This window comes from Pygoscelis adeliae, unplaced genomic scaffold (genome assembly GCF_000699105.1).
Source record: "Pygoscelis adeliae isolate BGI_AS28 unplaced genomic scaffold, ASM69910v1 Scaffold265, whole genome shotgun sequence".
NCBI classification, from domain to species: Eukaryota; Metazoa; Chordata; class Aves; order Sphenisciformes; family Spheniscidae; genus Pygoscelis; species Pygoscelis adeliae.
In genome coordinates, this window is record NW_008824810.1 from 561,461 (window position 1) to 581,032 (window position 19,572).

The 19,572-nt window shown below is 37.7% G+C and overlaps 1 protein-coding gene across 1 annotated transcript in view; it reads right to left on the minus strand.

Annotated features, from left to right (window-relative positions):
- Positions 1–1,804: 1,804 nt before the first annotated feature.
- VAV3 (vav 3 guanine nucleotide exchange factor) overlaps positions 1,805–19,572 on the minus strand; it is a 138,993-nt gene continuing 121,225 nt past the window's right edge. Inside the window, exons 23-26 of the mRNA XM_009324219.1 lie at positions 18,983–19,070; positions 14,667–14,796; positions 3,690–3,841; positions 1,805–1,954 (exon numbers count right to left, since the gene is read on the minus strand). Of these exons, the coding sequence (XP_009322494.1) occupies positions 1,913–1,954; positions 3,690–3,841; positions 14,667–14,796; positions 18,983–19,070 (412 nt within the window). The 3' untranslated portion in view covers positions 1,805–1,912. The remainder of the gene's footprint in view (positions 1,955–3,689; positions 3,842–14,666; positions 14,797–18,982; positions 19,071–19,572) is intronic.

Sequence of the window (19,572 nt, forward strand, 5' to 3'; positions counted from 1 at the left end):
AAAACAGGTTTTATGCATAATCTACATATTTACAAATGCTCTCAATTGTTCCATCAAGTAATGTACTCAACACAGTCACAGTTTACATAATTTTGAGGTAAATCCTTGAGAAGTCAGAGCATCAGCAGAGTTTCATCTGCGAGGCTGAATCTCACAAGTGGAGGATTTCTAATGAGAAGATCCTCTCTTTCACCTGGTCACACAGCAGTGTATGCTAGGTGTAGTAGACAGGTAAGATGGTTGCAGAGATGAAGGGGATTATTGTGAATCCTCTGTGCTGTGCTTGGTTCCTCCCGATGGCCAGAAGGAGGCCAGAAAGAAGTAAAGAACACTGGGGACAGCCAAAAAGAATCTGAAAAACATACTAGCAGATTCTGCTCTGTGGACGAACAGTGGATATTATGTTGCTTGTAGAGTGGGAAAAACTGCAGTGTTAAATTGTGCAGTGTCTATGCACACGAATTGCAAGATGCCTATGTGAAAAGAGGACAGGGAAAAGCAGAAGAGAGGATGTGGGACAGGATGAATTAACTTTCTTGATTGGTCAACATTACCCTAGAAAGAAAATGCATTTAAGAGCTTTATTTTCTTAGAAGTTTTCAAGCCAGGTTAGACATTATCTAAATATTCAAAACTGCACATCTGAAGACATCACCCACATTTATTTTAGCTTATAACTACAGCACTTCTGAACCTCCATAAACATATTAAAACACTGCCTCACCAAGGGGTGGACACCACTTTACAAGGCCTGATGTTTCAAGCTAGCTAAGCTAAACACATTTTTCCTTGGGGATGTTCATAACACTGCAACAAGACCACTCACTCATTGAGCTGCCGTTAACATCCCAGGGAACAAGAGAGGAAAGGGCACAAAGAAGTCTGCAAGTTTCCTTTGCATTACCTTATAAGAGCACAAAAGGTGACAGAAATGCCTCTCTAACTAGGAAAAGACAGCTTAGAGTTGGAAGCATCAAAGTTCCTCTGAAACAATCAAGAGGTTAAGATAAACAGTTTTGTTCTTGAGAAGTGACATCATCTTGCATTAGTATATTCTCCTACAGAATAGCTCTATGATATTTATTTAATGTTACCGCTGGAAAATTTTAAAACTCATCTTGTCATGACTATCCTCAGTTGCACTTTTATGGTTAGCTGCTTAAATGAAAAAACCTCACAGAAAAAGACTTGGGATGACAAAGAAAGGATCCCACAATTAAACTCTGTGGATGCTTTTTCAAGCAATACCACATCACTACACCTTCTTACAATGTCTTTAAACAAACTGTTAGAAGATTTAGGCAGGACCTCAAAGTAGTCAGTTAACTAATTATATATGCATGAATGCTACTTATGTTAACTACATTCACGTTTCCTTCAGAATGTTTTTGTGAGTGTAAAACTTGTTTGTAAGGTGATAAGTAAAGTAGTTTGATGTTTCAAGACAAGTCTACTGACTGTACTGTATGCCCACTGGAATGACTGAACTCTGTTTTCTGCATGCAGTGATAAGGAATACTAAGCCTTCAGCTCCTTGTACCATCACAGATGTTAGCTAGAAGAAAAGAGACTTATTAAATATTCAGCCATAGCTAGTATTCATGGTATAGTACAGGGTGAAATGAAAAGGAGCATAAAGAAATTTGTTTTCCAGAGATCTTCTGGGAAGGTGAGGGTTGGACTTTGTACCGATCCCCAGTGATGGCAAACTGGCAGGTTGTTTCTTGCACAGCTCTGGGCAAGGTAATAATCTGTCAGCACAAACTTCTGTATAAATCCCAACATTAAGAATGGAAAGTTCAGACAGACAAAAATGCTGTTGTTTAAATACTTAACAAGACGGATAACACTTTGAAGATATTAAATTTTTACAATCCCTGAAACTGCTGGTCAGCAGAGGAAAGTTTTTAATTCATTCGTCCTCTTCAACATAAGTTGATGGAAACCAGCCCACCTAAAAAGGGGAAAAGCAGAACAAAATAACACATGAGATGCACAGGTTTTTTTAAATGGCTGAACTAGGCAAAACAAGGATGGGTCTGTTCAGTAAGTATAAGATTACAAAGATAAACTTGACTGACCGGCCACAGTTAGGGTGAATACCCTAAATAAAAGAATAACTTGTAGATATGACGACTTGGAGACTAAATCCCACCCCACCCCCCAAAAAAAACCCAAATTTTTCCCAAATTGGAAGTCTGAGCATTCAGAAAAAAGTCTAGAAATGCCAAGAGCAGACATAGTTCTACTACAGGCAGGGTGCCGCTATTTTTTGAATGAGCAGTTAAATATTTAACAGGCTTCAGTTAGGTCCAGGGAATCCTCTTACAAAGGAAATAGTGACTGATTTGATTGCATTACATGGAGTTAAATTCCATTGCCACCAACAGGAGTTTTAAATAAGACAGAACTGGAAAGCAGAGTCGTGTTTTACACTTTGCAAGTTATAATGCTATCTCCATTCTGAAATGAATGATGTGTCAAATAAAGATTACATAAGACATTCAGGGAAGCAATGTCGTATCTTTCTTATTGTCTTATCTAATCGCTTTAGGCTTTTCACCCAGACTTCTTTATACCTAAGTCAATTTAACACTCACGAAAGACCTCAAAACCAAACCTAGAGCATGACTGGAAGGAGTAACTGCATAAACTTTGTTTTAGATTACCTTGCCCAAATACCTCCAGAGGTGAGCTTACGATCTCAAGTCCCAGCTGTGAAAGCTGTCAGAAAGAATGCTAGTATATAACAGGGCGTCCTTTAGGATGTGGGCTGCTGCATTAGGAGGAAACGCTTGGTTTTCTTCACATGTAAAATGTATATAGGATGATCACTATTTCTTCTGCTTCCCTATTTCTTCTTGTCTAATTGACCGTTTCATTTTATCATAACCAGGCTCAAGTACATAAAAAAAAGTTCTCCAAATTGCATAAAGCAGTAAATCTGGACATCTACTTCAACCGGACTTGCAACTTTCATTTCCAGCTTCCAGCCAATCTACTTTCTTCTACCTCACATTCCTTGACGCTACCTCTCAGCCCTTTAGACATGGAAACAGCAGCCTCAAATACTTCTGACTAATCTGCATTAAAGAGCAGTATACTAAGATTGAAACGATATAGCCTTTAGAGGTCAAAACTGAAACTTTACTTCCATGCAAGTCTCAGAGCACAGTGTAAAGTAATTTTGTAAAAATCCCAGCTAAATATGCCACTTCATATAAGCCACATTTTTAGAGATCAGAGCAGCAGCCTCCTATGAAAAAGGTGGCTGATTCCATTGCATTGTGGTTTGGCAGAAAGGTGTGGAGATCATTCTGTGTTAAACTGCTAAACAGACTTCCACAGCACCAGGAACCTGAGCTTTTGACCCCAAATACATGTATGCAACAGAGTTCAAGAAAGTTCAGCTGTAGCTGTACTATTAATTCTGGTTATTTTCCAACCACATAATCTTGCCCAAATATTCAGCCTGGTAGGTCACGTTAAATAACCAATTCATTTAGATGCTGGGAAAGCTGCCTGGCGAGAGTTCTGCCTGGCTCCTATGAAACAGAGATGAGAACATGTTGCATCTTGTGAATTTAAATATACAAAGAAGGTTCACGATGTAGGAACACACCTTGTTTTTTTACAGAATCACTGTCGGTGAAGGCAGAAATGAGACAAAGAAAAAAAAACCACCTTACCCTTCCATTTACTTCACCTCTCCACCAGCCATTCGCACTCATCTTTGTATAAATTTTTACAACATCCCCTTTCAGTAAGGACAGTTCTCTCATGTCTCTTGCACAGAAGTCATACCTGGCTATGGCAATGCCTATCACCTTCGGGCTTAGCACTGAAATGAAACAGACGTTGATATTATTAGGGTTTGTTAACTGAAGGCTACTGAAGTAATGTAAGTAGCAGTACTGTAAAATATAAAGCAATTATTTCACAACATACACTGGCATTACTTTTATGCAAATGTGAGAGCATCTGCACTACACAGCTCAAGAAGGTTTAAGCATAGGTGAATGGTGTAAAAGTTGAAGGGATTTTATGTGATATCTTAATAGTTCTTTTCATTTTTAGAAAAAAGTCAAACTACATGAACTGTAAATAAAATAACCCCCACCCCGAAATTGCTAAATACATTTGCAATTATTGTATTTTTTGTGCTTCATAATAAAACTTGCTGCCAGTTACATGCATCAACATATTTTACAGGTCACTAGTTTCCTTCCAAAAGAATTATTAGCATTTACAGTTGATTTAACTTTAAACCTCTAATGAAGCAAAACAAACAGAATAAGGTGCTGTTCTTTCAAAAACAACTCCCAAGTTAAATATTAATGCACTTAAAATTGGAAGCTAACATCAGCATGAGCAAAAACGTAGAGAGTTTCTACAGGAAATTTGTATGGATCATTTGTTACCATCTGCATGAACATTGGCTGATGTAAATCTACTCTTTTCAGGAGTTTATTCTGTAAATCACCAATGAATTTGGTCTACAAAACTTTTCATGAAGAAAAAAAAATTCTTACAACTTTTTTCCTAAGTTTCAGTGAAATTAATACTTAAAATTTTAAGCTACCTTAGCATGTAAGCATTTTGCCAATGTAAATCCCAAACATTTTAAGCAATAAAAAGTTGCAAAATATTTTAAAAAGGCAAATGTGAAAAAAGCCTCATTTCAAAAACCACCCCCCCCCCTAAATAATTTTATAGGAAATTATGTTTTTAACCCTGATGTAGAACGTCCAAACTTGCAAAAGAAACCCTCAACTCTTCCAATGAGAGGAAAGTGGGCATGGCACCTAAGAGATAAAAGGCCTTTGATTTGAGCAGTTCAGAAAAAACATCTACTACTCTACTGCATTTTGTAGTTGGATTATTTGGCCAAAGCATTCTTTTTTTATTTTTTTCCATTAATGCCATTTTCTTTTGCAGTTGTTTTCCTATGTAAGTCACTGCACAAGCAAGCTTCCTACTGAAAAGATTTCAGAAGAATTCATCACCTGATCGTGATGGATGACCTGATACAACGTAGACAGAATCATCCTTTTTCTCAGAAGCCTTTCCAATTTCTTAGAAATTCCCAATCATCTTCAGGAAATACCATTAAGATTCTAGTTTTAGCAATGCCTTCAACAACGTAATACTAAAAGTTCATAGCTAGTTGCCTTTAATTTAAATCAGGAACACAAAACAAGGCACATGAGCCAGAAAATCTTGACAGTCTCAGCTCTGCTTGTATTTAAGATTTCTTCTGACCCCACTGGGGACATTTCATAGAAACAGAGGCTTTTGCGTAATAGTATTAAATATATGAAAATCGTTATATGTTCAAACATTTAGCTTAGAGAGACAATACAAACAGTTTATTTTAAAATAACAACAAATACTATGTTTAAATTATTATTAGATATATCACAAAAACAGAATGCCTAAAAAACTGTTTTGGCAACGGATTATGCCCTCTTTTATATCCTGCCATTAAAGTTTAGGCCAACATGTCAGACTGCTTATGTGGAGTATGCTAATCAGATACTTGATACAGGATGTACAGGATGCCATGTAAGAGAGAATCAGCATCTCAATTTGTTGCTTATATTTGCAGTATGAAGATGTTGTAAAAATCTAGGTGATATTTTAAGTATATTAAAGTTCAAACGTACTTTTCCCCCTCTAAGCAAGTCAGATGTAGACGCTACTTGTTTAGATCCTGACATGAATGTTATGTCCTATACCTTATCAGGATTTCAGTAATCAGTTTTACCGGGAAAGAGCACATCATGGGCAGCAATTGTTTTGGAGAAAGAAACAAAACCAAAAAGAGCAGTTATTGATTGTAAGGTCAGTAACCATTTATAGGTGTGCAGCACTATCACTGGCAGATTTGGGGAAACACTGCAGGATGGAAGGAGTGATTCTGGGGAGCAGGGTATCATTTCAGATTCTAGAAAGGAAATAAACAGGCAAGGAAGAAGATTACACGAGGCAGAGATGAACAAATTTGGGGAAACATGGGAAAAAAGAACTAAGGAGGGAAAAAATGCATGGAAGAATAATAAAGAGAGACAATACTGAGGAAAACTAGGGTAGAAAAAGAAAGAGGGGCAGATCTGGGGGAAAGGAGGACTTCTAACTCTTTTTCAAGTTGTGAAGCCAAAGAGGAAAAGGAGAAAGAAGCAAGAGAAATCAAAACCATATATCTCCACAAGTCTTGAGGCAGAAAGTAGCAGAATTTAGATTAATTTAGAATCCAACTTCCATATTTTCAAATAAAAGTGATGCTCATGATAGGAAATATATAAAAGGAAGCCAGATGAATGATGGAATACAGGAAAATGACAGTGTTAATTTTGGAAAAAATATTACCCATATCTCTCTGGTGACACAGTCACAAAAACAACTTGGGTAGAGACTATCAGCCCTGAATTTCCAATCAGAGCTGCCCCAGTATAAATGAAACTTGAGGGAAGACAGTCAGCATGTGGAAAGGACATCTGTACAGATGGGAGAGAGAAGAAACACTGAGTGAAGGAGAGAAAGAGGATAGCTACAGGGAGAATGAGGAAGGAGAGAGAGAGAGAATGGGATTAACAGCGGAGATTGATGGAAAGAAAGTGCCCAACAGGAGAATGTGAATGAAAAATTAAAGAGGGGAAAAAAGAAGCAGCAAGAAAAAATAAAAGAAGCTATTGAGAAGGCAGTAATAAATAAGCCTTGTGTATTAGGAGGGAGATACTCAGAGGATTAACAGGAAATAGAGTGAGAAATCTGAGGGAGGTGAATAAAAGGTACGTGTGTGAATGAGTAAAATACACTTTTGCTTAACCTAGCCTTTCCTTCTGCAAACAGTAGGAGAAGACAGACAACTATAGTCAGCTTCAATTCACACTAGAGTATGCTGGAAAAGTTTCTCACCGACAGCGAGATAGATGTGCCGCAAATGACCTTTAATACTAGTTTGGGCTGCTGATGAAGGAACTGGGGTGTAAACAAAAGAGGCTCCATGTGATCACAGCAGGCTGGTCTAGCTCACGTTTCTGCCTGTGCTTAAATTCCACAAGGGTCAATGTATCACTATAAAAGCTGTGAGTAGTTGTTTCTCTCCTTGTGGTACGGCCTCCTCGTAATTCTGCAGCCATATCCCCTAAGGGTTGCTCTTGTGTATTAGTTTCCATGCTCCTTGATGCAATGCACATTTACTTGCACTGTTTAACCAAACCTCAGTTCTATTATACAAGCATGGGCAGCACCTCCAGTAGTGCCCAGTAGTCGGCTTAACCCTTTTCCTGTGTTACCAACTTCCATATCAGCAGAACTAAGCCAGCTCTGAAGATCCTTTTGAAAAAAATACTTGTAATACCATGAAATAAGTATTTGTTCATTTAATGCAAGCAAATTCTTTGGCTATTTTAAAGAAGACGGTTTTACTAAGAACAGATGAAGTAACGTAGCCTATCTATCAGAATATGAAATCCCATCCAAACAGGCAGATAAGCTTAAATTAAGAATTACTAATCAATATTTTCCTTTAATATTTTGTACTTTTATAAAGAAATACTTTACACAGCATATCGTGATATGCAAGATGTTGAATCCTTATTTATTGTTACAGTTACTTACGATACAGCAGTTTTTCATAGGAAAAAAGGAATATAACTATATTTTGTTGAAAGCATATATGGGAATATATGGGAATGTGTGACAGACTTAAAGTAACCCTGAGACTCGACTGCTGTTCTATTACTGTAAGGCCACTTCACAATTTTCTTTTCATGGAGCAGATACCAGTTTCAGTAAGAAGGGACTTTACGATCGAGTACTGTGCAGTTGAATGAAAGAGGTCACCTTCTGTCCTCGCCCAAAAGGATAGAAGCTCACAGTATTTACCTACAATAAAGGGCCAAAACTTAACTCCTTTGTGTTCTCTGATTCAAATGAGGTGAGTGCTTCAGACATTCCAGCTGAATGTCATTACCACAGGGTAAACAGCTATTCCAGAATGGCTTTCTATTAGTCTTTTCTACAGATGTGTCCCTTTACATAAGTAAATGTCAACTGGAAGAGTGCCTTAAAGCTTGGATTCTCAGTCAATGTTGTGACTACTGAAAGGAAGTAAAAGTATCTGCCCCAAAAAAATCTGTATGTAAGGAGATAGAAATGGAAGAAACAGACTCCAAAACGGTGAACAACTGAGGACATTGAGATTGAAATCCCTGGCATGAATCGAGGGAGGGCTCAGAGACACTCCCAGCACAAGTAAGCACACTAGCCGTTCTACTACCGAGCTGCCACCTACATCCTTTTCCCGTCTAGAAACTATGGAAAGCCTTAAGAATCCATTTCAGAGCACTAAGCAATTTGGATGACCTCTGTGGGGCAGGTGTAAAACATAGTGCCTACTCAGACCTCCTGGTCAGATCTAGATTATGACTACATCCGCGTCTGTGCATGCCAGACACCTCCTTTTCCCTAGTGCAAAAGCCAGCCTCAACCCTGATTTGCACAACCCAGGCCAAGTCCTCCACCCCCTGTACACACAGGTGTGTCAGTGTAACGTGAGTGGACGCTGCGTTCTCAGCGGTAGTAGCTCCTTCCACACGCTCCTTGAAGGCATTTACCTTCCTGCTAGCAAAATTCTTCTTGAATTGTCCAACGGCGCAGCTCACCTCTGAAGACTAGGTCTTGGAGACCAGAGCAAGTCATAGCCATACTGATGCACTAATTGAGAACACCACTGCTACTACTTTAAGCATTTTTGTGCAGTCTCTTAGTTTAAAATGTTCGCATTTATTAAAGCCAGAGATGGTCAAATGAGAATAAAGAAAACAATGTTTAGAAAACAGATGGGTAAAATTAATTAACAATGGTAATGCAGAATTTAAAGAAAGCATTTTCTACAAAAAAACTACTGTACTCTAAGATCCTGCTGCAGTATGGTTTGCCGCAGGGATGGGACGAACATATTATTTATCCACAAGCAGTGAAATTTTCAGGTACGTGCATTTGAACAAATACATTAAAATACATATAGCTCATAGATGTCAACTACATAGCAAATTGATGGTCAATTGATCATTGATTGAATCTGCTGCAACTACTGAGCTTTGCATCACCTCTTCAAACTGCTTTTTGTAATATACACTTTTTCAAAAGTTTAAGAGTTCAATTTTTGTTACACTCCAAGAATAACATGCAATAACTCAGTTTTTGGAGCCAGAGAAGAAGTGAAGTATTAGATTCGTCCCTTCCCTCGCCTGCTGCATACAGAAACAACAGAAGCAAATTTAGAAGAAATATAAAAGCAGTAAAGCAGTACCTGACCAGAAAGGAGTGGAGGAAGGGGGAACAAAGCTGTAGTCTGGAGGAGTTACAAAAGAAAACCCACAGAACAAAGAAGGGGCTTAGAGAAAGAAAGAGAAAAAGAGAAAAGCAAAAGAACATTGAAATATTGGCACAAGATTTAAATAATAGTTTTTTAACTACATAATCCATTGATAATAAGGAAACCAAGGTTCCCTACTAAGGATGTCTGGAAGGAAATTGACTATAATAACTAGAAAATTTGGATCTATGATTTAATTTTTAACAATTGCATTTTTCAAAGAGTAAAGACGACACCCACTCAGGGTTTAGAGAAGCAAATTAAAACTGCAGACTCTTGCAAATATTTTCAGATTTAACAGAATTTTTTTTCTTCTTTAATTTTGTGTGCCCCACTTCTTAACAGTACAAAAGCAGGAACTCATGCATACATAAAAATTCCTCTTGAGCCCAGGAAGACTAGTCACACACCCTTAATTAGGAATACAGTCTAAGTACCAGTTGAACTGGGGCCTCATAATATGCATGGGAAAAAGTATGCATTTTGCCCTGATAATCATTAACATCAATAGGAATTCCACAGCTAAACTACATCCTCTAAGGCCCAAACAGTATTGCTTGCCTTTGTGGTTTTCCCTGACTTGAGAGAAAACCCTTGAGCAAGCAAAAAAAGTGTAAGTTTGGCTTAGGCAGCACCAGCACATCATCCTAGTCCTGTAACAGCTTCTGCAGGTGAAAGGCTGGAGGTGCACTTGCTCTGTTGCCAACGAACCTAGGGTCAACATGTTTTTAAATACAAAATTAGATGAAATGAATTAAAATCGCTTCAAATGGAACTACAGTTTCTTGACACATTCTCACATTTTGTCCCTCTTCTGGAGAGGCAATGAAGATACATAGCGTACAAAATCTAATAAACTCGGGATCTTTCCTCCCAGCTGTGATTTGGAAAGGGAAGTCCATCCTCAACTGGATAAATGATAATGTAGCCTCTAAATTATGCCTAATAATATCTATAATTAGTAACCAAGAGTGTTCCTTAAAAATGTAGCAGGGTTATATTGGTCACATACAGCTGCTTCCCTGAATTTATTCTTGTGACTACACGTGAAACAAAATCATTTTGCTTCAAAATGGTTATTTGCAGGAATGACGACTAGAACTATTTTATGCAAGGAATTAACAAAGAATCCATGGTGGAGGTAACGATACAGTTTTGTGCATCTTACCTGCATGAGTATAGATACGTTTGTGACAATGAAACTACCAGCATAAATAAAATAAGCAGGACGGATACTGTATTTTAACGTTCATAAGCTATGGGTTATTTGTTAAAAAAAACCCACAACATAAACCAACAGCAGTTTAGGTTAGTATCTCAAAGTAATACAAAAGAAACATACTCCAGGGCCTCTTGCGCACTAGAAACTCCCTTCTGATCCTTCACAGTAATGATCCTTTCTCCACCTCTAGTACTAAACAGATTATCTGAGAATGCATGAGGTTACCTGAGGAACTCCTTTATACTGGAGCTAGTAACCCCAGGTGACAGCTCTGTGTGAGAATATGTTACACAAACCGAAAGGGCAACTTGACTGAAATGGTGTGCCCATCCTTAGAGACAAATAACTGACTTTACTTCTACAGAAGTACAAGGATAGCGTGCAAAAGTAGCGTGCAGGAATAAAGACAGGTTAGGTGCTATATAGGGGGTGGCTGGGCCTTTCCTGTCCATACATTGTCTTAATTTTTTGAGAATTTTTCTGTCCGATACAACTGGAGGTTTGGTTTTACATATGAAATTCCGGACAACTAAACCTATGTGGGCAAGGAAATCCTACTAGATTTCTACAGGAAACTAGCCTATTTTTAAACGTCACTGATAAGGGTTTTGGTGTTGGCTTTTAAGGAGAAAGGCTGGGTTCTTTTGTTTCCTTAAGGGTTGGGTGACACTTGTTTTATTTTACTTTATTAACAGATACTTTTACACAGTTAATGCATTAAGCAGTAGAATGATGTGATATAACTAGTTAATGCACCTACTCCTAGTCTACAGGTGATGAAAAACAGTCACTCAAGTAGTATTTGCCTTCGTGATTTAGGTTACATTAAAGTCTAAATTTCAGAAAGACTCAGATTTCTCAATATGATTGTGCTCTGCATCAGCAGACTGGAATAAAGTGCCAAAAACTATTCTGTAGAAGAATGTCAACTTTTCTTCCATTTTTGCCTTTATTTCATTAAATGGGTCGATCACCCCTCTAATCTAATGTAAGAATTAGTATTTTTCTGTGTAGCAAAACAAAATTTGATCATACTATGTCTAGAAAAACCTAGGACTGAAAAATTAAGAAGAAAGAATGTACCATTTCCCAAAAAATCTTCCTCATTAACTTGAATTTCTATATTGAGAAAAGTAAGTGTCTGACAGCTTTTACAACCACATTAAAAGTGTACAATAAGTATCAGAACAGAGTGGGCGACCTCTGCAAGACCAGGAGACTAAAAAGCAAAGTTCTAATTAACGTGGGAAGATAAATTAACTATCCCCATAAAATGAAGATCTTTTTGTTCCAAAAATCTAGTAGATGCTGAAGGGAGAATCAAATTCCCTGAAAATTTAAGAAGTTACAAGGTAATTTATCATGATTCATATCCGAAATTACAAGTAAACTGAAATGCCACTTGATTTTTCTTTCCTTCAATGGGTAAATGAAAACATGACAATTACAAAAAATGAATATAATCCTTTCTCACATTGTTTAGAAAGTGAAGTTAATTTGGAATTGCCATTCAATTTCACAGCAGCTCAAAGACTTTGGCAGCAGAAAATGATGTCAAAGTCTACAGTGGTTCTACTCACGTTTTTTTAGAAATACTCTTCCCACTCATTCTGTCAATTATATATGCTAAAGACCAGCTCTTTTGAAGAAGCAGCTGATGCCTTTCCAAAAGATGGACTCATTAAAAAATCCAGACACAGGCGTATGAATAGTATAGTGCGAAATACTGAGTTGAAACCCAAAACCTCCTTCAAATCAGCTTCAAACTGCAGAAGTCCATTGCATTCACTAGCTTCAGGCCCGTGCTTGTTAAAATACGGTGAATGTGACACTGAGCAGTTGCACAACTGAAAAAGAACAGGAAAGTGCCCCTCTCTTCAGCTGACTCATCTGGCTTCCTTTCAACAACTGTTTTTCTTGCACTCAGATTAAGTGGGAAGAGCTCAAAAAAACAGCTGTGTGGCAGTTCTCACTGAGGGCTGTGATGTGAACTTATTTGCTTCCTCCACTAAACAAACCTGCAGCCCAAAGTTTACCAACTTCTTTCCAAATTCAGCCCAGCAGGGTTCACACAGCCGAGATATATAGTTATTCTAACATCAACTTGGTAAAGACTAACAGGATAGCTTTAAAACTGAGCAGCGTTCAGACGGGCTGTGAATCATGGAAATTTTGCTTAAAAAAAACAACCAACACAAAAAACCCCCACAAGAAACCCCACACTCATGGGGACATGCTATCACTTTAAAAGAAAACTGTCAAATCCATTAAATGACAGTGTCATCCAGAGTCAGTCTAGGTAGGCTAGCAGAGTTGTGGAAATCTATTAGATTTTATATGAGGAGTCTGAGAATTGAGAGGGGTTTTCAATCAGTTTGGCCTAAGAGAAAACCTGCCAGTTCCCACCAGCATAGTTTGTAATGTTAAATGGCTGATATTTACTGTAGCAGAGACGCACTTTCTCATCCCCTTGAGAATGAGAGCATCCCACACTCATTCCTCTTGCTCTTCCATAAAGATCCTGTTAAAGGACATGTTTTCTTTTTTATCTGGACTGAAGGTAATGAGGATGTACCATAAGTCTTGGATCTTGTAAAGCATGAAATGATTGAGCTAACGCTCTTGCAGACTAATAAGTTGGTGGACAGTATAGATACATTCTAACCGGCCTAAGAAAGGAAAGAAAACAAATTGGTTCTGCTCACAGTCAATAATAACCAAAACAAATTCAAGGTGAATTAAGCAGGGCGTATCCTCTCAACAATTAAAGTCTCAATGCTGGAGGAGGCAAACGATGAGGAAAGCACGAGAGATGACAAGAGGAAGAGAGAAGCAAAGGGAGATCGCAAGCTAAAGGGAGAAGAAAGGACGGGACAGATAAATTCACCAAGAACGGAGATGTATTGAGATACAGCATAGCAGAGAGACAACTGACAGAAGTCCTGGGAAGCAGTGCAAGAAAATGGAAATGGAAGGAATAAAGAGGAATTGGGAGATAGAGACAGAGTAAATGAAATGCACAGAGAGACGCTGGTTTCTTACAATCATCTGTCCTAAATTATCTTCACTTTAATTAGGAGAGGAAGAAAGTCTCCAAAGTTCTAGAAATGTTATGGAACAGAGGCAAGCAAATAAACAAAAGATCACAAACACAGCAAATGAAAGTAACACAGCCAGCTTCATCACCACAAAGACTAGACTGGACCCTATGGACTTTCACAGTAGTCTTCATATTGTTAAAATCCCCATCAATTTCTATTTCCCTCTTATTATCTGTTGCAGTACAAAGATACAGCCATTGTCTGCAGAACTGCAAATCTAATATTCACTCTTTGACAGAAACATTATATACTTTCCAGAGGCCAGCCATGTGGTAGTTTTTATCATTAACATTGAACTTGTACGCATCCTAAAAATCATGCTAACTTCCACTTAAGTTGCAGTAGGTTAAATAAAGGATACCACATGCATTGTAAATCTTCTCGGTTTATTTCTAAACTTCAAAACTTTTTAACTGCTATTTACATTGTACAGTAGTTCATTAACTTTCAGCAGCTTAGAGGCCTGTAATAAATATTTAAGGTTAACATTTAAGGCAGGCATAAAAATAATTATGATACAGTAAACCTAATGGGTTTTTTGAGAAATTTATGTGGTATTACTGAGATGCTACTTCACATGGCTACACGACAAAACTGATTTATTTAAATCCCTTTTTAAGGATTAGAAATTGTCACAGATAATATTAACACTTGTATCTGCGTGTATGCAAATGTCTGAAAAAACTAGGCAGGATGCAGTTTAATCTCTCACCAGCGATGCCTAATAAATTTCTGAATATCAGGGAGATTTTAAGTTTGGCAGGAAGAGAAACTTGCTAGACATGTTTATATACCTCCTGGCAGATCTGAATCTGCTTAGCTTCAAAAAATCCTAACTAAAAGCATTACCATATTAATTGGTTATATGTCAAAAATGGAAAATGAAGATGTTCAAAGTACCTTGTCCTTTTAATATTTATATGACAGAAAATAATATACAAAAATCTATAATACTCACAGTTGCCACCTGTTCTGTTACTCCTTTGTCCCACTGAGTTTTCAGATTCTTTGTATGGAAATTGAAGAGTAGTATCCAAACTTCGAAAGCCTTCTTTGAGAGAGTGGTGCTTATAGTATTCTACGAGTTCCTTTCAGAAAGGAAAAATACTATGTCATTGGAAATTGAAATCACATCCTTTTCAGCATTCTGGTGTACAGTCAGTGACAGTTTTATCATACAAGTAAACCTTATTTTATAATACAACATCCCACAGTACATGTTTATTTTAAAAAAATCAAGTACCCTAAATATTGGCTGCTTTTACACTGCCACTTAACTGGTTTTTGGTTTTTGCTGGGTTTGGTTTTTGGGTTTTTTTTTTTAAGTAAAACCTTATTGTCAGAGTCAACACTTAATTGCTCCTTTGAGCCAGGCTGAACATGTATTTGCTTTTCTGAAGTCAGGCAGAAGGCAAGGTCAGCTGCTTGTTAAGTATATAATGGTAACTGTCTTTGTTTTCTCAAATTTCTTTTGCAATGATAAGTGATGTTTATCCACAAATGCATTTGTAAGTACACAGATCCAAAATAAAGCATAAGGCTTACATATAAGCATGTAAGTCAACAGCAACTTAATGAGCAGATACACAGACCATGTAAAACTTTCAAGGCTCTGCCATTAAAATTTGTGTGGGTTATTTTTTTTGTTTGGGGTTTGTTTTTTTCCAGATAGTGCACACTGACTGAAAAATCTAGCATTTCATATTCTCCTTCAGCCCAATCCAAAAATTTGTCTCTCTGTGTGTGTATATACACAAACATAAACATGCACACACACACACAAATTTTATATATGCGCAGAAATTTTATATATATGCACACACACATATATGAAAATATAAAAAACTGGCTCAAATAGTTTATGTAGCCAAGGAGTTAAGTTACTTTAGTTTCTATTCTAAAGAAGGCAACACCCAGCAAAATCCTGACAGCTCATGTTATTCCTTTGCGATCTTCAACCCCTGCCATTGTCTCTTAGATTTGAATCAGCCCTATTAATGTCAGTATCACCCAGTTTGTACACGGAGCCTACAATAAGATTAAAAGTGCCCAGACAATTCAAAGCAAACGTATTTCATTTGATTAATGATACTTCAAAGTGTGGGATTTCACTCTTCAGAAATGCAAGCACAAAGCAATGTATTTACTGTAAACCCTTCACTCCTACCAGTAACTCAGTCATTCCATTCTACTTACTTACATTTAGATTTCCAAAATCAAAGTTGACCAAGCCAAGCTTAGGTCAAAATAAGGAAATAGTACTGTGTTGAATCATTTCCTTCTAGTTAAAAAAAATTTAACACAATTATTAGCCTACAACAGCCTATATCAGTGATAAATTAATTCCAGCCAAACAAAATGACTCTTAAATTATTTAGTCCAAGATCTAGTGCATAAACCGTAAGTTCTTGATAATAGTCCGAAGATTATCTTCTGAACTGAACTCTGGAGCACTTCACTCCCCACGCTGTGAGCCGTTGCATGCCTCTGAAACTGCTTCTAAAGCAGAGTCCAAAGCTAAGTAAAAACTACACCTGCTTTTAACAGTTCATAATCACAGACCTGCCAGGCACTCCAAGTAAGCAGAAAGGCCAGAGAGAATAAGAACTGTTTGGGCTTTGTTGTCTGGTATCAGCACAGCACGCAAGCTACGATGTCAGCAACCAAATTTTCTGTCACATATCACCACCGAGTACCCAGACATTCAAATTACCAAGGCAACAGAGATTTGTAAGTACGGACCATTCAAAGTAGGATTTCTGGATAAACGCAAAAATAATTAGTATGAAACTTTTTTTACCTTTTGCACCACATAAGTCTGTAAGAATTATGCTGTTTGGTAAAGACAGTAAGAAGTTTCACTGGACAGATTTTATTTGTTGTCAAAATAAGTAAAATGGTTCCAAACTGAGGAAAAAAAATTTACCCTGGGTCACAAAGATTCAGTTGCTTTTAAAAGCTTAGTTTTTAATACCATTCTTCCATGAAAACAGTCGACAAACAACTGGCCTCTAAAACACTCATTGCACAAATCACAGTAGCAAGCTTACAAACAGGTAAGAGGTAAGTAGGGTAAGTAGCCCCTGCCAGCGTGGATGGGGCTCCTCAGGAGTCTGTCACAGTACCATGATTCGCATCAGCAGCAGAGCCGACCTTTCGCTGCACCTCGGCCTGCTTTACACACTCAGCACGTTTTAATTACTCGTGTGAAAGTTTTTCAAATGTACTGTGAAAACGATGTACAAGAGTTTGTTCTACTTTTGTTACCTTCAAAGTAGTACAGAAACTGTGTCGCTGCAGATCACTACTTTAGGTTTCCATGGCTGCTGGCTTTGTCTCTCACCTGTTCCCAGTTCTACTCAGACTACTTTTGTTCCTCTCTTCTTCCAGACTGTTACTTTTTCTCTTGCATCTACCCAGAACAAAGCAGTTGTTCCACAGCATATGCAAACAGTACTTACACTATCACTTGTCTATTCAACTCTCAAGGGCAGACTTCATAATACCCTAAAACTGCGTTATGAAATGACTTTTTCCTAATTGAATTCAGCAAGGCTAAATTGGTAGCGATGAGGCCTTTACACTAGAAATCTCTTTTGTCCTCTCAATTCTTTGACGCAATGCATATTCTTTTTGTTTCTTTTTTATCCAAGTTTGTGTCCTGTACTTATCTCCCTGATCATTCAGCTCTATTTTGAGACCTGCACCAGTGCATTAAACTGCATCATTGCCATGAGGAGGTATCTGGCAGCACGCGACTCCGGCTCACGTGCTTGGTCAGGATCCTGAGAGCACTCGTGTTCTCATCAGTTCCCAGTGAACCAATTGTAGTGTTTGCAGACCAAGTAGCCACCTCCTTCGTGCATATGAGGAACGCCATGGTTTCTGGTGCTACCAATGATAAGATCCCAGTGTCCCCAGCCCTAACACTAAACACTTCACTGGTTTCTATGTGTCAAATGAAGACATTAGGGTGCAGAAACAGCATGGTGCATTCTTCATCAGGAAATTTATGTTCTTCCCATTCTAATGAGCACTTATTTCAATCAGGGTCAGGCAAAGCATAGATTTCTGCTTGATTTTTTACTACTTGTAGGATGCTCTCGCTTTACAGAGTATCAGTGGTTAAATTATTTTAATTTCTAATGCTTCCCAGCTTTAAAGCTTCTCTCCCTACTCCTGTTTTGCATTGTCCTTCATTTTTATTTATTATTTTAGAGTACTTGGATATGCATGAAGGCTGCAGCGTAAGTTTTAATCCAATTGATTGCACTAAACATAATATATTGAACGAGCTTCCTTTAACAATGCATCAGAAAATACTTAAGCAGTAAAATTTTACAAATGTACTAAGGTAATTTATTCAGACACCTTGTATTTATGAGTCTTGTCTGAGCAAAATGAGCTGTCAAGAAATTCTTTCAAATTAAAGTTCAAAAGAAGGAATTTCTTCCCAGTACAAGATGACTCTGACATAACATTGAAAACTCACTGATCTGGGCAGTTATAACACCAAACTCTTATTTCTGGGGATGAACTATGCCTATAGTTGGAGTCAAAGTTAGTCAGAGAGCCTATGTTTTGTGTGTTATTACTATAGTTTGCCAGTGAGTGGTTTGCCGCCACAGAGCGTGAAGTAGCCACACAGTTGCTTTAATTTGGACTAGTTGGTATTGACTCCAGATGACTATTATTGCAACAAGGATTTCTGAGCTATGAGCAGTTTCGACAGCCCCATTCTCTAGCTGCACTTCTTTGCCTGGTGCACCAGGACCAGGAAGGCCAGCCTCTCCCGAGTTTTTCTGGGCTCCCTGACACAGCGGCACCTTATATCCTTCTCCCTCTGAACTTACACATCGATAGGCATCCTTATGTTCAGCAGTGCACATGTACATATGCTGGGAAGGAACCTTCACCTAGCTACTTTTAGGGATCATTACTATATAGAGAAAGATTTCCAAAGACATCAAATTCTCTTTTCAAGATTCAGCCTAACTCCATAGCGGGCTGATGCATGGGATTCAAATTCCTCCTCTCTTCCACATAACTGCAAGGGACACGGTCCAGTCCTAAATATAAATATGTAGTTTTAAGCACATACTACCATCACTTAGAGAATAAACCATACAAGTAAAAAAATTATCCTATTAGCAGGTATGGACACAATTCAAATCTCTCACAGCCTTCTGTAATTTCACAAACCAAAGCAGCTCTCACTAACAGCAACAGCTACATAGAAGATCGCACATTGTTAAAAACCTAATCAATGCTTACCATTAAATTTTTAAATTTTCTATTTTCTGCAATGTGGAAAAAGCCATCTCTTGTTAAAATCTTGATGTGTTTCACTTCATTATTGTACCTGTGGGCAATGAATAACTTATGAATATAAATGTGTTTTTAATCAGACACAATCAATAATTACCTGAGGGCATGCCCCAATAACACCACACGAATAAATTCTTAAGACAAAATGTATATCTGTGCCAAAACAAAGTTGAAGTCTAATTAACCAAATATATTTATTAAAGTACAGCTGAAGAGGTAATCTGTATTCAAGAAAAAAAGTCACAACTAACTGCTCATTCTAACTGGGAATTCCCATATATTTCTTACTTTTATATCCATGTTGATAAACAACACGAAAGCAAGACCCTCACAATCATGTGCATCCACAGAATTTATGAACCCACATTTTACTGAAACGTCTGAGATGCAAAGGGCTTCGACAAGTTCTCACTGAAGTCAATGAAACATTCTTATTCACTTCAGAGAAGCAGATGCCATCACAGTCCAAACACTGGCTTACTCTTACCCAATATACTAGACCATCATTTTTGTAGACCCCTTTGCTACACCAGCAT